Genomic DNA, 23,009 nt, shown 5'->3' on the forward strand with positions numbered 1-23,009 from the left:
TTACTTGAGAACAAAAATTTATTTGTGTACATTTTAGAAGGTTTTTTTACAATTTGCTGCTCCGTGGAATTATACAGTTTTTTTCTGGTTGCAGAAAAGGGCGGGGGGGGGGGGTGGAGAGAAAAACACTGCATTCATGGCATCAGTAAGAGTGACAAAAGGAATCAATCCCAATTGTTTAAACAACACGATTAAACCCCAAACTCAATATTGGTAGCATATTTTTTAAAAATAAAAAATACAGTTGTTTCAGTTTTCAAACAGATAGCAGAATACATAGCAAGAAAACATACTCACTTCGATTAATATTCGTAAAATTCAAACACCGCAATATCACTACAATGAGGATTCTTATCTAATGACTAACTTTACGAAAGGACTTTCTAAAAAGTTTTGTTGGTAACACTTCAGGTCATTTGATACTATGTTGGCTTATTTGATAGCATACAGACAGGATCAACATACATAGATCCATTACCCCCAGCACATTGAGGTGCAGTAAATGCCACAATCAAAGCATGTGAAGCATTCTGCACACAAACTATGGTTATACAGGTTTCCTATCTGAGCATTTGAAGAAATCCTTTGTGCACCCATCCATCTTCAGGCTTCCTTTGACTCAGGCCTGAATTTAGTTCCACTGAATCCCTTTTTGTCTTCCTGCTGTAGCAGACAATCACTACAAATAGATTACCTTTCCTTTTTGGGTTCAAGAACACAGCATGCTTATAAACACCAGGTTCATCCCCACTTCCAGGAAATGCTACCAACAAGAAGGATCCCAGCTCCCAAATTCACTATTTTAGGCCATAAGCATGTCTACCAAGGCATAAGCAAATTGCAGAGATTGTCCTTCACAGCAGAAAGGGAGAAGAGTAGATTTTCCAATTTTCAAAGATGTATATAGAATGATTTTTGTGGGGGAAGGGGGGAATTGATGATGATTTTAATCAGCTTTAGTGATTGTTACTACAAGTAGGAGCAGTATGTTAATTTATAACAGTGGTTCAAACTAAGGTCATAAGGAACCAAGAGTTCCGTAGATGCTTATTAAGGGATCCTCAATAAAACTAAACAAAACTGGTAACAATGGATCAGGAGAGGGGTTCCTGGAATGTGTGTCCTGCATGGAGTACTCAGTCTGCAAGGAGTAACAGCTGGGCTGCAACAGACCTTCCTAAAGTCCTTTGTGAGTACACACCAAAATACTCCCCAGAATCCTGTGCAACAAGCAGATTCTATGGCAGATATACAGGGCTCTCTTTGCAGACAATCAAGGTTTCCCTGTGGGGAAGTAACTGAAAAGCCAATTCTCTAGACTAAGACTATGTGTTGGTTTGTACACGCTCTGAGAAACGTTGGCCATGATTGCCCCCGCAAAGTAGCTGCACGTTTCAAAGTTTTTGCGACTAATCTCAATAACATGGTGTATTTTAATGCAAAAATCTCATCCTAATACAGCACATTTCCACTTAGGCTTTCTGCTTCTTGAGAACACCGGTGAAGTCAAAGCACAAATGTTCAGCTGGCCAAAGTCAATTGCAGTTCCTTAATTATATTTTAATTAAAAGACAAAATATATCACTAAATGCTATTCTGTGTGAGAGAGACAAAAACAGGAAAAATAATAGTTGTAAACATAGTTAAAATGGTAGCTTATGAAGCAACCATCACAAGAAACCTTAATGAGTGCACTAATAAATATGAATCATCACATTTCCAAGATCCTATTCAATGGACATTTAAAAAAAGTAAAAAGAATAATAACCCCACAGATTTAAGTAACCAGCCCCATATTTTATGCCATTTTTAAATTAAAGAAATGTGCAATTAGAACAGTTGTGCAAGCATTTCAGCATGTTTTTGTTATCCAAATTAATCAAGTTATTAAAAACTCATTTCTGCCACCAGCAACACATTAAATTTAAACAATACAGATCTAGTATGCTTTTATATTGGTCAAACCATATCAAACGTATAATTGAGTCGAAATGTTCAAGTTATACAATTTTAGTGGAAAATATAATCATAAGAATTTCCCCTCCAACCTATCTCAAAACATACACTTCAAATCACTGAATAAATAATTTTGTTACAAAGCTTCTAGATTAATTTTATCATGCAGCTAGAGTTGTGTGGCAAGTGAATGTTACCATAATAGCTGCTTTCAAATATCTGATTTCTTAACCCTTGTGGGTACTGCAAATAGAAAATGCCCATATGACTTGCAAAGACACAGACACCTAAATGTGTGCAGCACCTACATAATCTGAATCCTCAGCCCTAAATGCACTAGGCTTGACCCAACTTAAGTTAGGCTGCAGTCCTAACCCTCTGAGATGGTATGTATTTGCCTGGTTTTGCTGTGATGGAGGCTTCTGCTATGCTCCAGGGGATAGACAGTGCAAAACTCGCAAAATGGGATTATCAGGATGGATCCTGCAGGAGCTGTTAAGGATTGCTCTGCTGGTTGCATTCTTCCATTAAAATCAATGGGATTAAAATTAATCATGACTAAACTTTTCAAATTGATTTCAGTGGGACCTAAGTGCAACGTAGATTGAATCCAACCCACCGATTATAAACTATAACGTATGTGATTTCCAGATACTGTTGCTCCTCATTATCTTTGGAAAAGCATGTGTGGGATACAGGGAGCACCAAAATGTGAAAGCAACGGGACAACTTCCAAGTAGTGTGGGTAATATTGGGGTGCCTCATGAGGGTCATTGCTTTATTAGCAACCAAATAAACAAGAACTATTCAATACAAAGGGGATACTCTGTTTAAAACTGTTGCTTACAGCAATTGCCTGTCATTCAAAACAGCAAATATCATATTTTTTTAAAAAACACACACATACGATTTCCCCATATTTGGTCCAAAACTAAAAGAAAAAGAAACCGAAAAAAAATTCAACAGGCCCTCTTATTTCTATTTACAATTTCTGTATGCAGGATTCTAAAAAATAACATGGCTTTGGGCAGTAAGAAAAGAAAAATTAAGGGGATCACCAGATGCTTTCTGAAAATGGTTAGGATTAGCATTTAATTACTATTTTTGTTCTGCAATTAGGGTTCTTTACCAGTTGCAAATCTTTTTGACAGTATCTATCTTAATGACAAGCCACATCTAATTCTAACTCATATTTTAAACCAGGTTTTCAAATTAACCATTTTTAAACTGTTTTCAACACAAAAGTGTTTAAAAAGGCCTATTTTATCACCATTATAAAATGAACTATAGTAGCAGCTCTTAAAGCAAGATTCAAGCAAGTTTGAAAACAGTGTTCAAGTAGAGAACTAGCCTTCTTTATCAAAGATCTTCACAACTTTGCCAAAAACCTGCAAAAGAAAAGACATTATATAATTTTTCTACATTATACCTACAAGCACGTTTCATGAATACTGCAAACAATTATTTATTGCACTTATTAGCTGCTTTTTAAAAATGAAAAAATAAACTCAAGTGATGTATCAAAAAAACAAACACTGCACATTAAAACATAAAGCTAAAAGAGAGTAAAAGCTAAAAACACATTCATAGTATAAAAAGGCAGGACAAACACTAACACAAAGTGTTCAGAGCCTTAAAAGGGATGGAACTGTGAGTTTCTTATAATCACTATGTTCAACAGGCCTATTCAAGTTACAATCTACCACCATGCACATGTAGCACCCAGCCTAAGGCAATTAGAGGTGAAAACAGATGTAAATGTTTTAGAGCAGTGATGGAGGCAGCTTGGATGTCAAGTAGTCAATGAAACACAGAAGGGACGGGATTGACAGTGAAATCAGTATTTTCTAACTGTCATTGAAGTTAATGTGAGGACTGTGATGCACAAGAAAACTTCCACTCACACAATGGGACTTCTGCCCCTCTCCTACTTATCTGCTCAAGGGTCCCAAATCTTTTGCAGATTTTGGGGGTGCATAGAGGATTTCAGGGGATAGAAGGAAACTAATGGTGTCTTCTCCTGACAGAAGGCCATAGTTGTATTTCAACTGCCTGTCTTCACTATATAGATTGTCCCCTTGATAATAATTTTTGGTTGCACTGATTTGAACATTTGAATGTCATCTGCAGTACAAAAATCAGAAACTATAATGGAGGGTCTCAAGGAGCTTCCAATCCTGGCAATCAAATTTATAGTGTGATCCCTGGAGTGCAAGCTCGGGATTCTGCAGCCAAGTCACTAACACTTACCAGGAAGAGGAAGGGCAAAGTGGCAAGGGAGGTCAGGACTGCATGGACATACTGGCAGAGAATCTAGTGCTCATGTCAATGTGCTCTCAAAATTCCAATCTCAGTGCCACCTCAGTGCTCCCCCTCTTGGTAAGTAGAAGCAATGCTAACGCTATTGCTGCAGCTCTGTCTCACTGTGCCAACCACATCAACCATTGTGCCATCCTGTCTTAGACAATAAGGGCATGCCAATTGTAGGATGAAGTACACTGCACTTGGATCCATGCCCTATTCCTGTACGCATGGTGCCCTGAAGAAACCCCCTGCACACACTTTCAATCTTATGTGCAGCCATGCTTGTGACTGGGATCTGGGTAGCTGTTTTGAATTGATGAACTGAAAATAGGTGTAAATTGCTTGACCGTTAAGACATTCCTGTTTTAACGCTGACCACAGATTTACCTGGTATCTTCCCCATGTAAGAGAAAGAAGATAATTTAAAATGCAATGAAGAGTTGGGATATTTAAGCCCTAAGAAAATCCTGGTGCTTGTGTGTGGTTAATAGGTCATGTAAAGAAATTCAAAACCAAACCTTCTCTCTTCACAACTTACCTCATCAACAGATTTAGAGGCATCTACTTTCCTAACTTTGCCCATTTTCTCATAGAGGTCTATTATGGGCTTGGTAGACTCTAGATATGTATGGATTCTAAGGGAAAGAAAGATACAGCAAAGTCGTGAAATTGAAAAGCATCAGGAAGTCTAACACAGAAATTATGCATGGACACAGTACCTTTTTTCCAGACTTTCTCTGTTGTCATCACTTCTGCCACTGCTCTTTCCTCTTTCAAGGCAACGGTTAATACATACCTTCAAACAAAAATAAAAGTGTTATTGAAACATGAAGCCACTATCAAAACATGAAGCTACAAAAAGTAAACAAAATACTTGGCTTTTTTAAGGTACAAGACTAAAGCTATATATTAAACATTTTGCATTAATATATTCAGCTTACCTTCAATTACTTATGCTGTATATCGATAACACCACTTTTGGAAACTTTTAAGTGAAATAAGAACTTAGACCTTATTCCAGCAACGTGAAATCTGACATTTCACAATCAGTAGAACAGAAAGGCATCTCCAAAACGGACCTAGCATACTGTGGTAAAAGCCCTTGAAGTCTAATTATCCACTGAAATTCACTGTACCAGGCAAAATACAACACATATACTGAACTATTGTTTATGTACAGCATTCAAGAATGTATGCAGTCTTTTATTTCCTAAAGAGAATACCCTATCTAATGCAAAGGACAAAGTGATTTTTCAAGATGACAGAACTGGGGGAAAGAGGTGGTTGATATAAGAATTAATTTTGCCTGAATACTATAGAATATCAGTGCTCGCAAAGACTTCTTCACTGCTGGAAGCAAAAGAAAAAAAGATATCCCCCACTTTCTACAATTCTAATTGTGTTCTGGTAACCAATACTTCTTTCTGCTATGGGACAGTTCAATAGAACTTTTTTCCACCATGTCAGTTAATTGTAATTGCAAGACAATTTTGCCACAAAATTATCTAGGCTTATTGTGGGAAGGAACCAATTAACACATACTGTAATTAGTATCAAAATGTATAGAAGGGAAAAGAGAAATGGAACAATGGAACATTTTTCATTGTCTCTCTTCATACAGCACAGAGGAAAGTTGCAAGTGTCTTGATATTGTGATTACCTCATTGTTACAATCAAAAAAGAGAACAAACAATACATCTGCTTTTCCATCCATGGTTTTGTTCCAGCCTTGAAGATTGTCTTCATTTCTGGGAAATCCATCAATTAAGAATTTATTCTTCTGTGCATTGGCTTCCATAGTTTCATCCATAGCCTGATGGGTAACAGAGAGCTCATATTAAACATGATTTTCTACAAACATAGTATTGTGACATCTAAGTAATAATCCCCCTGTACTACAAATACACGTGTGCTTTTCATGTGAACTGTTACAGGTGTACCAAATACATTTCTTGCAACCTTAAAGTTAATTCCATACTATCTTAATACCAATATACTTATGGCACAATTGGAAAAGCATTTTAATGAACAAATGTCTACCACAAAAATAAAATAGATGGGACATTCACACAGAAGGAAACAGGGGAGAGACAGTTTCCACTCATTCCTTGTTCACTCTGCAACTTGAGGAGAAGATGTTCTGAAAGGCGGAGGATTTCATAGATCAGAATAGGAGATGGCAGTGAGAGCTACAAGAGGGATGAAAGAGAATTGCTTATCCCTTCCTTTTCTCCAAACGGAGTCCTTGCAGGATCTCAGCCACTTCCATTCACAGAATGGCAACTCTGGATCCAATCACAGAATTGGGATCTGAGGATCATCTAGTCCAACCCCTTGCAATACAGGTAAATGCAGCTGTCCCTTACAGGAATCGAACCTGCAACCTTGACATTATCAGCATCATGCTCTAGCCAAATGAATCCTAAATATATAGCCCATGTAGTCAAATTACTTGCAGCAACAGAGTACAGAATTTATTAATAAAAAACATCCTTCGTAGATGAGTGATTTGCCTATCTCTGGGTTTTACAAACACACAAGACGTAACCGGCAGTGCATTCACATAAACAATACTATTCTATATATTCTTATCACAATAACAAATGTTTATCTTGCACTTAAACAACACATAAAGTGCAATAATATAGACAGAAATCCCAATGGATCAGTGCATTCATAAAGACCAAATATCTGCTGGTTTCTGTTCCACATAGGGTTCTGGCAACCCTAAAGAGAAAAGCATTGTTTTTTATGAAAAACATAACAGGTACAAAAGCAATTCATCTATCTGTCTTGCACAGCGGTAGGAAATCTCAGGCCTGGAGCCTGAATGTAGTCCTCCAGACCTCTCTGCCTGGCACTTGGGCTTCTACTTAGCATTAGTTCTGCTCCACACACCCCTTGAGAGTTCTTTTGCCTGGCTGGAATGTGTGCATGTGCCCCTCCCTTGAAGACGATCCACAAGGGAATGCAGCGGTCAGGCTGAAAAAGCTCTCCCCCCCCCCCCCCGGCCTTGCATGTTTTTGTTAGCTACTAACAAAGGGAAAGCAAATTTTTATCTAACCACATTAAAGTTTTGTTTTATGCTATTTTGTTTTGTTATAGCTTCCCATGGAAAACTGTATACTCAGCGCAGTGTTAAAATCTTACCCTCTTTAACAAGCTGATGGTTATCTCAACAGGAACAATTTTTCCATCTTTAATGTAACTTTCAATGAGCTCTCCATATTGAGAGCCCGGTCTCTTCCTCTCATCTCGAAGCAGGTCACCTGCTGAGAGGTGTGTGTAACCGTATTTCTAAAAGAAAAATATACATTTAAATATCTTTTAATTAAGTATAAGCAACATCTTAAATGAAATTGTTCGTATTCTTCTTTTTAAATGCACCACATGCATCACTATTACTAAAAGACAACATGCAATCCACATATGCATAGAACATTTTCCTTTAGGCTCCCTCACCAAAGTTTAATATGTAACTTTGTGAGAACTCTCACATATGTTGGAATGATTTCCTCCATGGAACTTTGCAGAAACCTATTAGTTAATATGTCTTCCATTTCCTCAACACCTTCACGTAATCAACAGGGTTTTAAAATACACTGAATTTCCCTTATAGCAAGCTCACTTGGACAAATGACTCACGATTCAACCCAGGTGCCAAAGAAAGCTGGCAATGTTAAGAATATAAGGGCAGCCCCATCAGATCAGACAAGGGACCTTTCTAGACCAGTACAGTGGTACCTCGGGTTACATACGCTTCAGGTTACATAAGCTTCAGATTCCAGACTCCGCTAACCCAGAAATAGTACCTCAGGTTAAGAACTTTGCTTCAGGATGAGAACAGAAATTGTGCAGCAGTGGTGCGGCAGCAGCGGGAGGCCCCATTAGCTAAAGTGGTGCTTCAGGTTAAGAATAGTTTCAGGTTAAGAATGCACCTCCGGAACGAATTAAGTACGTAACCAGAGGTACCACTGTATCCTGCAACCCACAGTGGCCTGCCCACAAGTACAGCAGCAAGGACAATATAGGCAATGACTGTTTTGCACAAGGGTTGTGTTCCTGACCCCCCTGCTGTTGGTGAAGCACACATTAAGCTGCCCCACTCCCTTTCCCAGCCACTTCCAGGTTGTGGGGATGCACATGTGCAAGGTCATGTGTCAATTGGACACACATCAATTGGCCTGTAGACCTCTCCAACATTGCTCTCCAGTGACCAGTATTCAGAAGCATTGTGCCTCTGAATTTGAAAGTAGCATGCAACCATCCTAACTGTTAATAGCCATTGATAACTTCTGAACAATTAACTGAAAATAAGGTTATCATTTTGTTACAAGTGTTATCAAATACAACTGTCACCTGAACAGAATCATTCCATCAAGCTGTAGCAGAAAAAGAGAAAGGATGCAAGGCAATGGAGAGCAGTAGATTTTGGTTTCTCCTCTTTCTGAACTGCTTCCATCCTAACTAATCATTATAGGAACTTGTAACTTAGAATTGTTATCCAAGCTTGCTTATTTTCTCCTTCCTTCCTCTCCATTTTCTTTTTCTGATGCATCTTTTACATTGCAAGCCTAAGGGCAGGAGTCTACCTTGCCTTGCTTTTACTGCTCTATAAGCTACCTGGCTAAAGAGCAGGGTGGGTGGGTGTGTAATTGCACCATAAGTTTCTGCTTGTTTATATAATTACTGTTTACTGCTCTGAATTTAGAACGTTAATTTGGCTAGCACAATATGTAGATGTTACACCAACCCAACAGATGCCAAAGCAGGAACAATTTCATTGAATTCCTGTTCCACCAACAGAGGACTAAAAGAAAGTTATGCTAGAAGACAATGTTAGGAATACTGTACACATTCACCTAAATCTCAGTGAAATGTATGTTACTTTGCAAAACATCAAAGCAAAATTTTGCATACTGATATCTCTCAAAGGATCCTAGTGGTGTGCTCCATAGCCTTACTACATATTTTAAACTAATGTTGTATATAAATAATAAGTCTGTTATTCCTAATATTACCTACAGAAGCTATAACCTAAATCAAAGCTTTTCATAAGAAGTTTTACCCTGAAAACCCTCACACCGGCATGCAGTATTTCTGTCTGCAGTTGAGGATTATGGTTTTAAAAACATTTTCTATAGAAGAGAACAGGCAGAAATAAATCTCTATTTGGCACCCATTTATGTATCTGTAAATCTAACCCACAACTCAGTTAGCATATTCTGACTTAACTGCTTTGTACAATACATTAAACTTTTTAAAAAAAATCTTAAGATGCAATTTTATGTATACTTTCTTGAAAGCACTGCACTGAAATAAATGTGCTCTACTGCCTGTATAGAGCCATTTACTCGACTTCCAGAATTCACTATATTTGCAGAGAGTGGAACTGTAGACCTCAATTTTTACAACCACCCAGGATAATTGTAATGTGGTGGCTGTATGATGTAATTAGATAAGTAAGGTAACAATCCTGTGACATTCTGCTGTGCAACATTTAGGACAGGGCTGTAAATGTAGCCAGGACTGAAATGAAAGATATGACATAGTTGTATATGGAAAGTCTTGTCCTTGCTCCACTTATTTCAAAATAGTGATGTCATCCAAAGCAGGGAACAGATTGTATTCCAAAGTGCAACCCTTTACTTTATCCTATATACATCAGAGTTTTTTCTGGTCATACCTATTCAGACAAGTAAATTACTGCACTTGAGGGCACTTTTGCAACAAGGGCAAAATTGTGTTCTCTCCTTCATATACTGGATAGCAAAAATCCTCAGTTATGAGGATCTTAAAAGGATGGGGTAAAATGTGTACTGCATTCCTTGCCTTGTAAGACAATATTTTCTTGCCAGCATTTTGCCAATACAAATAATGGATCTTAGTGAAGCAATGCAAGTAGTTTTACAGTTGGGAGCCACACCCGAGCTGTAAGTCATTACTAAGAATCATTGTGACATGTGACCTATGCCTTATTCCTTCCTTTGCTCATGACTGTATGTGGTGTAAGATTACCATTAGTAGTACTGCAATGGTACTGAGAAACTAGTCAAAATCGTATTTTTTGTTTCAATTGATTCAGTTGAAAGCTAAACTGAAGTATTAAGCACTGAGCCACAATGTATGCTTTCATCATCACCACAGATTACAGAAAAGGTTACATTCAGAGTGGAATAAGGTATTAGAACACATAACTCAACATGCATTTATACCATTTATGACCTAATTGTGTTGCCAACTTTTGATTTCAGCACAAATTGGACTTTTAAGGTTTTATAGTGCCACAAAATTTGTGACTCATACCAACCCTTATTTTTAACAAGTTATGTCTCCAAGCCTGCAAAGGAAACCCTGCCTGCCTCAAGAGAGAGAGGCTTAAGTAGACCACTCTTTGGTTCTTCCCAACAAACTTTCTAAGGCAGAAGTGCTATGTGTACTTGCCTCATACCCCCTCAACGTGTAATTGTAGCCTTGAAGTTGGACATGGTTTTACACCTTGATGCGAGTTTCTAGAACTTAGGGGCATACTTATACTACAAATTGAAATCAGTTTAAACCCAACAGCATCTCCCAACAAATCTTAAGACCAGCAGCTTATTGATTATGAAGATTCTTTCAATTAGTTGGAAGCCATGAGAGTTGAATAGCTCGAACCATTCCCCAATTAAAGAATGAATGCAAAGGTGCACAAAATTGCTTTTTTCCTCTTTACCCTCCAAATATAAGATCTTCATAAGTTACTAACAGAAACAATCACGCCAGAGGTTTAGATGAGCATTGAACCCAAGCTTTTTCTAGCCCGCAACATAACCACCACTGCCTTCCATAAGCACCTGCTTAGTTACTGAGGATCGGTCCTTTTCTGTGCCTGACTGTGGAATACCTTCCCCAGGAGCATCCCTGAGACGTCTACAGTTTTTGCTTATCTATTTTTTTTTCTGTTGAAAAGAAAAGATTTATTATCACGTGTATCTTATAACATCCGTTGCCCTGCTTACCGTGCAACTGCTATTTCTAGCTCCGAGCCTCAACACCAGACTCGTAGCATATTTGATCCCACCGGTATCAAGTCTGGTCCAAACCATTTGAGAATCTGGAGGGCCACAAGCCAAGTCGGTCACAACTACAACCCCCATCATCCTCTGGGCGCCGGTTGACAGGGACTAGGGCGCTTCTACGGGCGCGCTGCTTGCTAGGCATGGTAGTTCTATCGCGGAGGGAAGAAAGAGGGAGAAGAGACGAGGTGCCCTTTCCGTCCCTTACCTCCACAACGCGGGCGCACTGGGTCCCCTTTCCGGCGCCAGGCCCGCCGAGAACGAACACGACCACCGGCTTCATGAGGAGCAGCAAGCGAGGGGAAGGGGCGGAAGAAGCCAAGGACGCCGCCGCCGCGCCCAGCCGAGGAGCCGAGGGACCGACACGAGCCGCGGAAGCCAAGAGGCAGCGACAGAACATACGCCGGGGGGGGAGCGCCGCGCCGGCAGGGATGGTGGGCTCGCTAACTGTCCCGACGCCACCTCACTCCTCCGGCTGAGGTGGCTGCTGAGGTGTCACCAGGAAGGGAAAGCGCTTCCGGGTTCCCGCCCGGTCACTCTCGCTGCTGCTGCTGGGGGAGGGGCGACATGGCGGGCAGGGAGGGGCGGAGCCAAGGGAGAGGGCGGGGCTACGCGCTTGTGCCCGCGCGGCGTCCCGTGAAGGGCTCCGGAGGAGAGCCTGTTTTAGACGGGGGGCGGGTCGCCTTGTCTAGGAGGGATCCTACTTGGATGAGGAGGGGACACTTTCAGGAGCAACTAAAAAAGAAACAAAGAAACGCGTATGTGTGTACGCACGCACACGCACACATATACACATACACACACAGAGATTTGTTGTTTTGTTGTTGTTTAGTCGTTTAGTCGTGTCCGACTCTTCGTGACCCCATGGACCAAAGAACGCCAGGCACTTCTGTCTTCCACTACCTCCCGCAGTTTGGTCAAACTCACGCTGGTAGCTTCGAGAACACCATCCAACCATCTCGTCCTCTGTTGTCCCCCTTCTCCTTGTGCCCTCCATCTTTCCCAACATCAGGGTCTTTTCCAGGGAGTCTTCTCTTCTCATCAGGTGGCCAAAGTATTGGAGCCTCAGCTTCAGGATCTGTCCTTCCAGTGAGCACTCAGGGCTGATTTCCTTAAGAATGGATAGGTTTGTTCTTCTTGCAGTCCATGGGACTCTCAAGAGTCTCCTCCAGCACCATAATTCAAAAGCATCAATTCTTCCGCGATCAGCCTTCTTTATGGTCCAGCTTTCACTTCCATACATCACTACTGGGAAAACCATAGCTTTTACTATACGGACCTTTGTTGGCAAGGTGATGTCTCTACACACAGAGATAGACATCTATAAATACCTATTCTCGTTTGGAAGTATATATGGATTTATGCATGCGATACGTGCCCGAAAGGAGCTTCTTGTAGGTCTCTGTCCTTTCTGCGATTGCTTGCAAACTTTTGGCAGCAGAAATGCTACTATGCTGGCATTGTTTGGGAAGAGGGCAAGACAAAGCACCACAAAGCCGAAGCATTGTGGCCCCCTCCCGCTTTTGTGGACAAGAGTCCACTTCTTCAGATGCATTCTAGTTGGCAGGTGAGGGTGTAGTAGAGGAAGCATCTTGCAACCGGGGATGACATATATCAGCTGAAAGTAGACCAGTCTGCAGATGATGCCACTTAAAACTGTTCGTCTTTAAGGCGCCAAAATAACGTTTTTGCTGCGATGTATTTAGGCTTCCATCCTGTATCCGCTTACCCACTGAAAATGGACTTCGTTCTGAATAAGACATGCCGAGTAGTCCTACCAACGACCCTCGGAGGTACTTACTGGGGCGAATCCCCTGAAATATAGCGGCATTCAAGAAAACGTATACAAGATTATATGTAAGCATGACTTGAATAGACCGTCCCACAACTATGTTTACCCAAGCACTTTCTGAAGCATCGCTCGAAGCCTAGGTATCTGTTATCACTAAGGTAACAAAAGGAATCACGCCCCTTCCTCTTTCAACTTTCAGACTCTGCGCTTGCGCAATAGCTCCCTTGCTGCGACCGTTTAAAACAAAGCCATGTTTTTTTAAATATCCCTCCCACAAGAGGTCCGCGCGCGCGCAACGGGCCTTAGTCTCATTTAGGGCTTTTGGATTGGTTACGGAGACCTGCTGGGCGGGTGCGACGGTTTTGATTGACGCGATGTCAGCGATTAATAGAAGGGGTCGCGAGCCGCGATTGGCTGGGTGGACCTCGCAGGAGAGGGATCGCTGATTGGCCGCCCGTGCCGCCATCGGAGCCGCCACAACAGGGAGGAGGTAGGAATTCGGTTACACCTTGGCCGCCGCGCCAGGCTCTCGAGCGCTGAGAGTGCGTTGGCGGCGCGTGGAAAAGGGGGCTCTGGCGAGGAGTCGTGAGGTAGGTGGGGAGCCGCTGCGCCTGAGCTGGGTGGTTTTTCTCACAGGGCTCTGCCCGCGTCGCCCGCCGTTTCCTTTCCGCCCCTTCGGTTCCCTGTACGCTTCCCTCACAACTAGCTCCCCCCCCCCCGCCGCTCCTGTCTATTAGACCAGGTGTTTCGCTTTTCAAATAAGTTGTTCCCCCTTTCTTTAAAAACGCAGAGCTGCGTCCACGAGCAAATCAGCGTTTCTGTCTCTTTCTGTCACAGCTTGTGGGCCTCGTGGACGTTCAATAGGTGAAGTCCCCTCGTCTCCCCACTGCCTGGCCGTGAGGTGCAGTAGGGGCTGGGACGCGGAGGTTGGGTTGGGGGAAACATGGCTCAGATCCGTGTTTTTCAGTGTATCGCCTTGGGAAAAATCCAGAGCCGCAGCTGTTTTATCTACTATTAAGGTTTTCCCCCCAACATCATCATCATCATCATTATTCTTAGGTATAAACGGCTCACCGTTATGAAATAGCAGAATAGTATAACAAAATAAGAATAAAAGTATATGCCAAGAATACTGGCAGTTGTAGCAGTGCACAACACCAGAAGGACTAGCACATGGGTAGGCAAACTACCCAAACCTTGAATTAAATGGGTTTGGGAGGGGGCAGTCATAAAAATTGAGGCAGTTAATATTTGAAATTAGGGTGATGTTGCCTACCACCCAGTTATATAAAATGCTCACAAATTAATATTCCTCTAATACTGATCACTTTTGATTTTGAATTGGCTCAAAAAAATGCCACTTTAGCCCATCTTTTGCTTGCTGGCTACCTATGAATTTAATAGGATTTCAATACTGGTAATTCACCACATTAAGCTGATGATTGCCAACTAGTATTTGACCTGTGGGGGATGGTTCTGGTGACCTGGTGGGAGGGAAATCTGAGAGCAGTGGTTTGAACTAGCATTGCTGTTTGCTTTCTTGAGTGCAGTGCTTCTTTCACTGGGCAAAATAGACAAAGCCCCCAAAGACCACTGAAGCACAATAAAAAGTGATGGTGATCTTAAAAAGTAGAAATCTTGGGCAGGCAGAAATGAGCAGGTCAGATGGATGGAGTTTTGACTACCAACTCTTGGGGAGTGTAGAATCATTCACCGCTGATTTTCAAATACAGATATCTTTCTATTCTGAAAGCAAACTCTTGTTTGCTTTAAACAAAAGTTTTTGTTTCATAAATTTTAAATTATGACTGTTAGTCACCTTAACTGTGATTTTGAGCAGTTGGAAGAAACAGTAGAACACAGTAGCAATAACTTATGCTGGGGAATGAGACGGTTATTGAATTTGTGCCTTTAAAATGGTGTTAGCCAATGTGCCCTCAAGATGCTGTTGGACTACAACTTCCATCAGCCCCAGCCAGAATGACTAGTACTAGTCATCAGGAATGATGGGACTTGTAATTCAAGAACACCTGGAGGGCACCACATTGACTACTTGTTATTTAAAAGTTCCATGGTCAATAATAGCCCTTCCACAAAATTGTGATAACCATGATAGAGGTGTACTGTTCATCCACTGTGAGAACAGGATGTTGAACTAGATGGCCCATTGGCCTGATTCAGCAGGCTCTTATGTTTTTATGTACGTGGGTATTATGTACATGGGCATACCAGACCTAGCACTGGAATAATGTAAAAGTAAAACTTGAGAGCCAAGATACAACTATTTGACTAGAAAAAAAATGTTGCTGGTAGGTTGCAGATTAGATGTTGCAAGTTAGACAATAAATAACTTCCCTTGATATATCAGAAATGGAGTATGCTAAAATACTGGTATCAGACATGATTACTTCGCGGTACTTAACTGTATCTTTTATCTTATTCCTGTTCTTGCATTTTCTCAGAGGGTGAAGTGATCAAACGGATGCTTAAAGCCTCATGGAACTAATTTCACCTGTGTCTCAAAACCAAAGGTATTATTGCAGAAATTTTGATCTCTTTCAATATGAATATGATTTACAGCCTGTCACATGAGGGATCCAAGTCACACGTCAGCAGCATTTCCTATTTGTTCAGGTGTTTTTATGTTTATTTCCTGAGGCCCTGATTCTGACTCAGTCACTATAAAGGCAAATAGAACAGAGTACCCTGAAGACGTTGAAAAGTATGGATAGCTAGAAATTGTATCACTGCTTGTTAATTATAACAGTTCAGTCCTAAATGTGTCACTGATATTTATTTTATTTTTATTTTTTAAAGTTAGGTTCTGCCCTACCATCTAAGGAACCCAGGACAACATGATATGTTCCAGTAGCTTGGCTTTGTTTATGTGTGTAACAGTAATATGTATCTGGTGCATGTTTATTCCTGATACAGTCATACCTCGCGTTAAAGTAGCTTCAGGTTGAGCGTTTTCAGGTTGTGTTCCAGTGACCCGGAAGTAACAGAATGGGTTACTTCTGGGTTTCACCGCTCATGCATGTGCAGACGCTCAAAATGACGTCATGCACAGAAGCGGTGAATCGTAACATGCGCAGACGTGGGTTGCGTTCTGCTCAGGATGTGAACGGGGCTCCGGAACAGATCCCGTTCGCATCCAGAGGTACCACTGTGGTTGATATTACTTGCTGGTGTACTCCCTCCTCCTTTCCCCTCTACTACACCAGTTTGCCACTGTTGCTTGGGAAAACCAGAGGTGTGGGCTGTTTTCCTTGAGATAATCATATTGATATTCATTGACTGTGCCACATGTGTTTAAAGCCTTGCATGCACTCGTAGCAGTCCAGAGCTCTCTGCAAGTTAGCTCCCAGCCTGGCAGCATTTCCTGACATGACCATGTGGGCAACTCAGGAATTGTTGCTAGTGTGGAAGACAGCATGAGAGAGCTGCACTACTTAAACATAGTGTTTAAAGAAAAATAAAGCTCCCCTCAGGTAACTTGTAATGTAAAATAAGGCAAACACAACCCTCCACCCCACAAAAAAGGAGCAGAATTGTCCAAAGCTTTTTCCCATTGCACTGTTTTTGAGGACCTATTTGATTTCCTCAACCCTTGAATGATTCTTTAAAAAGACTATTCAGCTCAGTCCTAGTATGCCCTGGAGTTTTAAGTTGAGTTTGTGTATGAAACATTCAGCACTGCTTACAACTGGGTTGAATTAAGCTGAAAGTGTTCTGTTTGAAATGGCTTCTTTTGCAAAATACCATAAAAGTAGTTAATGGGTGGTATTCAATTAAGTCAGAGTAAACCAATTGAAATTAATGCACATAACTAATTTAGAGCCATTTCAGGAGGTCTACTCTGCATAAAAGTTAGGTGAATATCACCCACTGATTTGCAATACATATATTTAAAGAGAATATGAAAAACCTACATTTTCCAGCTTAAAGGAGCACACTCCTACCATGTTTAGGGAAACTTTTGATGTTTGATGGATTACAGTGTTTTAATATTTTGTTGGAAGCTGCCCAGAGTGGCTGGGGAAGTCCAGCCAGATGGGTGGGGTATAAATAATAAATTATTATTATTATTATTATTATTATTATTATTATTATTATTATTATTTTGGGAGAATTTGGTAAACTTGTCTTCTGCTTATCTCCAACTGTACCCAAATAAAAAGTAGTAAATTTGTATGTCATTTCAGAGGTGTTTTGGGGAAAATGGTGCCTTTCAGCTTTCCTGCATCAAAATGTGCACTTTGGAATCCAGCTCCTGTTGGAGAAAGCATTGTCTCTCACCTGTGTTACAGGTATGGCGTCTCATATAGATTAAGAGTTTTTCTTGCCCTGAACTGTTTACTCATCTATCAATAACTCTTCCTCCAACTCTGAATCCAATTGTTATAATACCATGGAGGTCATCTAGTCCAAGTCCTGTTTAATGCAGGATGCAGTAGCAGTATTATTGACAGATGGATGACTACCTGCTGCTTATATACTTCCAGTAAAGGGAAGCCCAGTACCTCCATATGCGGTCTGTTCCATGTTTGAACAATTTTGTACTGTAAGGAAGCTTTTATTAAAGTTTTGCCAGTAACTGCTTTCCTTCAATTTTACCCATTGGAACAACAAATCATACAGCACCCCAAGAAAAGACATTGGGCAAGTACAAATTGTATTTAGGGCGGAGAAAAAGGTGTCCCTAAGAAGCCACAGCTAATACTATAGTTGCGCTTTCTGTAATGTGGCACAAGAGTGACATAGTTGATTTTTCTGCCATACATGGAGCAAGATAATTTCAGTGAAGTGTAATGGTTTTTTTAAATCAATAAACAACTCAGAACTGATTGACTCAACTATTTTCTATGTAGTAAAATAAATCCAAAATTTGAGCTTGGGAAAATTACTAAAAATAATTACAATGCATCATGGTTGCTTTTGGACTAATAACACATAAATGAACAATTTCAAACCTAAGCAACTTTTTCAAGGTGCTTCTCCAATTTTTCCCACATCAATTCTTGCTTTCCTTTTTTTTTTTGTAACATGGATCATTTGTATTTTGTGGCAGTAGTGAATTATTCTTTGAGATAACTATCAGTCTTCGTATACTTAGAAATAGTAAACTCAAGTACTGAAACTTTAATTTGTGTTTCTTCAGAAATCCTAAACTGATAATGCATGAGAAAACACTGCGACTGACCCATCGTCATGCTAGGCAGAGTAGAAGAAAACCCTTCATATGCTTTCTGATTGGAAATCTTGCAGTAGATGAAGGTAGGTATCTTGTTAGAGGCCATTGCCATTCTATTTGACTCAACAAATAAGCCTTACAGCAGTGTGTCTTTATAACATGATTATTTTGTGAATGATACTAAGGGGTGTAAACATGAGCCTGCCTTACATTGTTGGGCTATTGATCCTTCTAGGCCAGTGGAATCAGCATTGCTTTCTCCAGATGTTGCTGGACTACAACTTCCAATGTCCCCTGCCACTCACAATGTTGGTAATCCAACAATATTGGGGGTGGGGGACCCTCTTGGTTACACATGTTCTATCTAAATATTGTCTCTCCTGACGGGCAATGGCTCTTCAAGGTCTGAGGTGACTTTCCCAACCCTGCTGCTTGAGATCCTTTCAACTAGAGATTATGTTCGACAACTGAGGTTGCACTGTACAGTGATGGCATGTTGATGACTATTTCACTGAACTGTGCATTTTGATGTTTGTGTTACTTTAAGTACATGCAAACCTGTTTACAGTGTTACCTCAATGGTCTACTAGTCTATTGTTACTGGCAGTGACTTTGTAACCTCAGGAAAATAACTTCTGTTCTGCTACCTTATGTCCTTTTAACTGGAAATGTTGAACCAGCAACCTGCTGTATGCAAAGATGACTATCACTTAAATAAGACTTCATCAAAATTACAGCTGTCTAATTACTTTGGGCAGGGTTTGTGTGAACCTTGAAATGTGAGTGAGCATCATAGTGCTGGATAAGTCTAACAAACGGTCTTGTTTTAAGCCTTGGTGAAATTTGGGATCAGTGAGCCATCTTCATGGAATGTATTCTAACTTGCCTAACTTCTCTGGCACAGATGGTGAAGGTGTATCACTAACAATAGATCATTTTGATCCGGGTCGTGAAGTAACTGGTGGCTTGGGGAAAATACCAACAGCATCGCTTCCTGGAGATTTTTTGATTCCATGTACTGTTAGTGCTTGGGGATTTTCATCAGGTGATGTCATAGTGCACAATTCTGAAGATTTCAGCTTGGCTTTTAAGGTAAGAAACTTGGGGCCCTTATTTTAACACGAAAGTTGTTTATTGAATAGCTGCTGTCTTTCTATGTTAATATCCATTGGCTATTCTCAGTTTGTCCCGGACAGTGGTAGATGCTTAGACATGAAAAGCTGTATCTGGGTGTAGCTTTTTTATTCAGTATAAGTTTGGAAAGGGCGACTGTTTTTCTTTAACATTCCCTTCTGTTTATTTCTGTTTTCACTCTCCCACATCTTTTTCTCTGGAGCACTCTTATAGGAGAGGGGAAATAAAATAATCTCCATATATCACAGCTCTGACCAGCTAAGTTTCTTTTCAGAAGTTCAGATGCCTAGCCTAAAAAGAATGCCATTACTGTTCTTAAACTTTGAACAAACCCTGCTAACATGCTTGTGTCTGAGACTAATCCGGACATAATTTTCCCCTATAGATACTGCAACAGAATTTGAACAGTCAAGATTCTTTGGAACCTTCGAAATTGCTGACTTTAAGAGTTCACATTTATTCCACAGAAGATATGGACAACCTAAACTTTGACTTTCACTGGGCAGCTGTTACATTTGCCAATGCCTTAAAATACACTCCTGTGAATTCTGTTCCAATAATTCCTACAGCTCTTGCTAGAAATCTGAGCAGCCACATGAGCATTACACAAGTTCAGGGTACCTGCAAATGTGGGTATGTTAAGCTTCATTGCTATTCACTTTGGTAAATTTCAGTTGTCTGTATTGTTTCATTTGGTCTTGGAGTAAAATATATCAATGCATAATTTCTAAGGAGACTTGGAAAGTAGCTTCCAGTCCCTTTAAATCATCCAATATGATTCCCAGGTTTTTTATATAATTGACTAGGGCTAGGGGAGTTTCTTTGTTTTGAATATAATGATCTGACACTATTTAAAGACTATTTTCATCAGTCACAGCTAAACTGTGCTGTATTACACGGTCTCTCTTTTGTATTATTAACTGATGCAACCTTCTACATCTCACTTTAAATTACTGGCCTAGCATGAATGGATTTATTTATTGTCATATGGAAGCTGCTGAAAATGCAGCTTAAGGCAGTGTCTGTAACACACTAATATTGTCTACCGCGTAAATTGCCTGTTATCCTGTGAACAGTTTGCTGGTCAGTATAGTATATCGACTGGTATTGAAACTCCACACAATGGGAAAAATACACTAATTAGTCATATGAAATGCAGCTTTTACACATTGTGTCTCCACCACACGGAAGACTTCTCAACAGCTCTAGTGTAAGAATTGGCCTACACAGAGGATTCTTAGTTTCTATTGGATTTTGAAGTTAAAACTGGTGCTATACAAGCAAGTTCAGTCATTTCTTTCAATCGATATATAAGTCAAAGGTTGAATTTGTGTGCCCACTCTGGTATTAGAAATCAGGTTTTCCTTGACACACATGTGAGAACATACCACCTATAGTTTTGTGTATCATTATAAGAGATGTCCTGTGTGTTAAGTTCTAGTATTACACTGTGGATATAAAATGCTTTTAAGCTAGTGGAAGCACTTCCGCAAGACACCCTATTTTCACCAATCCCCTTTCTATCAATTGCAACTCTATGCTGAGGGTCCTCTAAACCCACAGAAGATTGGTGAGAGGAGGCACAGGGGACTTTATTGTGTAGGATGGGTCAGTGAAAATCAGGCGCCCTCCTTTGCAGAAGCACTTTTTCTAGCACAAGAGCACCATTGGATACAACCAATATTTTAAAAGCATCACAAGTTCCCTGCACCAGTAACATGCCAGATTGTGACCAATGAAAAATCCTCAGAAGGATTTTATTGGGGGTTTTTTAAGGCTAGCTTTTTGTTGACTCAAGTGATTGAGATAGGTTTTCAAACAGTTTGAATTTTTTTTTCTTATTTACAGCTATCTTACAATGGACCAGACCAGAAAACTACTGCTAGTTCTTGAATCTGATCCCAAAGCTTATACTTTGCCACTGATTGGCATGTAAGTATTTGGATGAAGTATGAACCTTTCCTCTGTTTTTCTTTCTTTGAACTTGGCATTGACCAGAAAAGCAGAATGTTTTAATATGTACTGCAGAAATATTAATCTTAAACTGGATAACTCAGTTGAGTAAAATATATATGCTACATGAGAATGCACTGGCTTATAGCATCAAACCTATTTTTTTTCTTCCTTTAGCTGGTTGAGTGGAATCTCTCATATCAACAGCCCACAAGTCTGGACTTGCAGCCTGCACTACTTATTCAACTCTTCAATTCAAGAAAGGTGATAATAATTAAAATGAGCTTTTCTCAATAAATGATAAGTGCACACAGGTCCCGCCACCTGCAAGCTCACTATCAAAAAATCATTTATCCACACTTACAGAGTTATGACCAAACCTCACTATATCCCCCACAGATTCACTTATCCAAACAACTTACTTCCTTACATCCTTGGGTTTTTTTGTTCTTTGCTGGTTGGCGGCAGCCATTTTGGGCAGAAACCACAGAGAATGGGTGTGTGTGAGAGAGATTAAACAAATCAGGGAGCAGGAGATTGCTTGATTGTCCCAGACAGATCTAAGTAGGTTAATGTAGGAAGAGATAATATATTTCATTTGAATTCAGTACATCACATTGCCAAATGATTTTTTTATTTATTGTTTCTGTTTAATGAGTGTATTTTATTTTATTTTCTTCAGGGTACTTTCAGAATCAGGAAGTTTCCTTGTAATTCTTTATTCTCTGACGCATAAAGATCCAGAGTTCTATGAATGCCTTCCTTGTGGTGGACATACTAAACTAGGTTTCCAGCTACTTACAAGCAAAGAAACATTACGTTGCTTTAAAGTAAGTTGCTTGATTTCCATACTTAAGTTGGCTGTGCAGCTACAAGGGGGTGCTTGTCAACGGTTGTTTATCACAGGGGCAAAGTTGGCCCAGCAAACCATTCCTGACTAACCATTCCCTATCCCTGAAGTCATATGTGATGTCAGGTGAAGGCCAGGTACTGTCATGGCTTTAAAGCAACAATCAGGAGTTTATAGTGAGAACAGCTTCATAGGACTAGGAAGCAAATAAGTACTCCAATATCTCTGCCCATGCTGTTTGTTCAGGACTGTGAATGTGGCAAGCTTGTTCTAGCAGGCAGATTCCCTTTGGGAATTATTGCTCATTTCTCTGTGTGCCAAAATACTTGTGTACACTAGATCTTGTGCTATATCTGAGGATTTGCTGTATCCAATGATTCTCTACCTCAGTGGTTTTCAGTCAGATAAGTACTGTGTACCCCCTGTTTTTCAGAAGCCAAGGCATGGACCCCCTACTTTTGAAAATGTTGTCCCAGCACCAACATGTCCCAGAAGACCAAATATGTGTATTCTGGGCTGTGTTCCCATGTGAGTCACATGACCCATGTAAAAGCACAGTCCCCAAATGGGATGTCCTGGGTAGTTGATGGGTATGTGCCACAGATGTCCACAGACCACCAGTTAGAAACCACTGCTCTAGCTCTTATCCTCTACCAAGTACCTTCCTGTTTAACATTAATCTTTACTCCAGTCCAGGGTGCCCTGAATATAAAAACTCATGGGAAGCAAGAAGGTAGCACCAGCACTAGGGTTTGTTTGAAGAGTTCT

At 40.4% G+C, this 23,009-nt stretch overlaps 2 protein-coding genes across 9 annotated transcripts in view; one reads left to right on the plus strand and one right to left on the minus strand.

Moving 5' to 3' along the window:
- Positions 1-13,260, minus strand: CMPK1 (cytidine/uridine monophosphate kinase 1). 2 transcript variants are annotated; one of them, XM_083619616.1, is made up of 7 exons: positions 13,217-13,260; positions 11,527-12,053; positions 7,411-7,557; positions 5,921-6,073; positions 4,980-5,056; positions 4,799-4,895; positions 1-3,344 (listed from the first exon to the last, which is right to left on the minus strand). In XM_083619616.1, the coding sequence occupies exons 2-7, from the start codon at positions 11,716-11,718 to the stop codon at positions 3,303-3,305; spliced, it is 708 nt and encodes a 235-aa protein (XP_083475742.1). In that variant the 5' UTR covers positions 11,719-12,053; positions 13,217-13,260; the 3' UTR covers positions 1-3,302. The 2 variants fall into 2 exon arrangements, with proteins under 2 accessions (XP_083475742.1, XP_083475743.1); XM_083619617.1 differs by lacking the exons at positions 11,527-12,053; positions 13,217-13,260 and adding an exon at positions 11,262-11,500.
- Positions 12,624-23,009, plus strand: part of STIL (STIL centriolar assembly protein) — a 19,568-nt gene continuing 9,182 nt past the window's right edge. For 2 of the 7 annotated variants that reach the window (XM_083619548.1, XM_083619552.1), the window contains exons 1-9: positions 12,624-13,111; positions 15,573-15,641; positions 17,316-17,420; positions 18,272-18,387; positions 19,209-19,396; positions 19,824-20,071; positions 21,287-21,370; positions 21,569-21,655; positions 22,074-22,221. In XM_083619548.1, the coding sequence (XP_083475674.1) occupies positions 15,607-15,641; positions 17,316-17,420; positions 18,272-18,387; positions 19,209-19,396; positions 19,824-20,071; positions 21,287-21,370; positions 21,569-21,655; positions 22,074-22,221 (1,011 nt within the window). In that variant the 5' untranslated portion in view covers positions 12,624-13,111; positions 15,573-15,606. The other 5 variants (XM_083619550.1, XM_083619551.1, XM_083619546.1 and 2 more) reach the window with 5 other exon arrangements.

Source organism: Podarcis filfolensis, assembly GCF_964270895.1.
Source record: "Podarcis filfolensis genome assembly, chromosome: 6".
In the NCBI taxonomy this organism is placed as follows: Eukaryota; Metazoa; Chordata; class Lepidosauria; order Squamata; family Lacertidae; genus Podarcis; species Podarcis filfolensis.

What these genes read in the sequence shown, in the direction of transcription:
- CMPK1 (XM_083619616.1), bottom strand. Translation starts at nt 11,718, where the DNA reads ATGTTCTGTCGCTGCCTCTTGGCTTCCGCGGCTCGTGTCGGTCCCTCG. An exon ending in AGTGCGCCCGCGTTGTGGAG is followed by an intron (nt 7,558 to 11,526) that starts GTAAGGGACGGA and finishes TTTTTCTTTTAG; the next exon opens with AAATACGGTTACACACACCT. An exon ending in CCTCTAAATCTGTTGATGAG is followed by an intron (nt 3,345 to 4,798) that starts GTAAGTTGTGAA and finishes TTTCTTTTGCAG; the next exon opens with GTTTTTGGCAAAGTTGTGAA.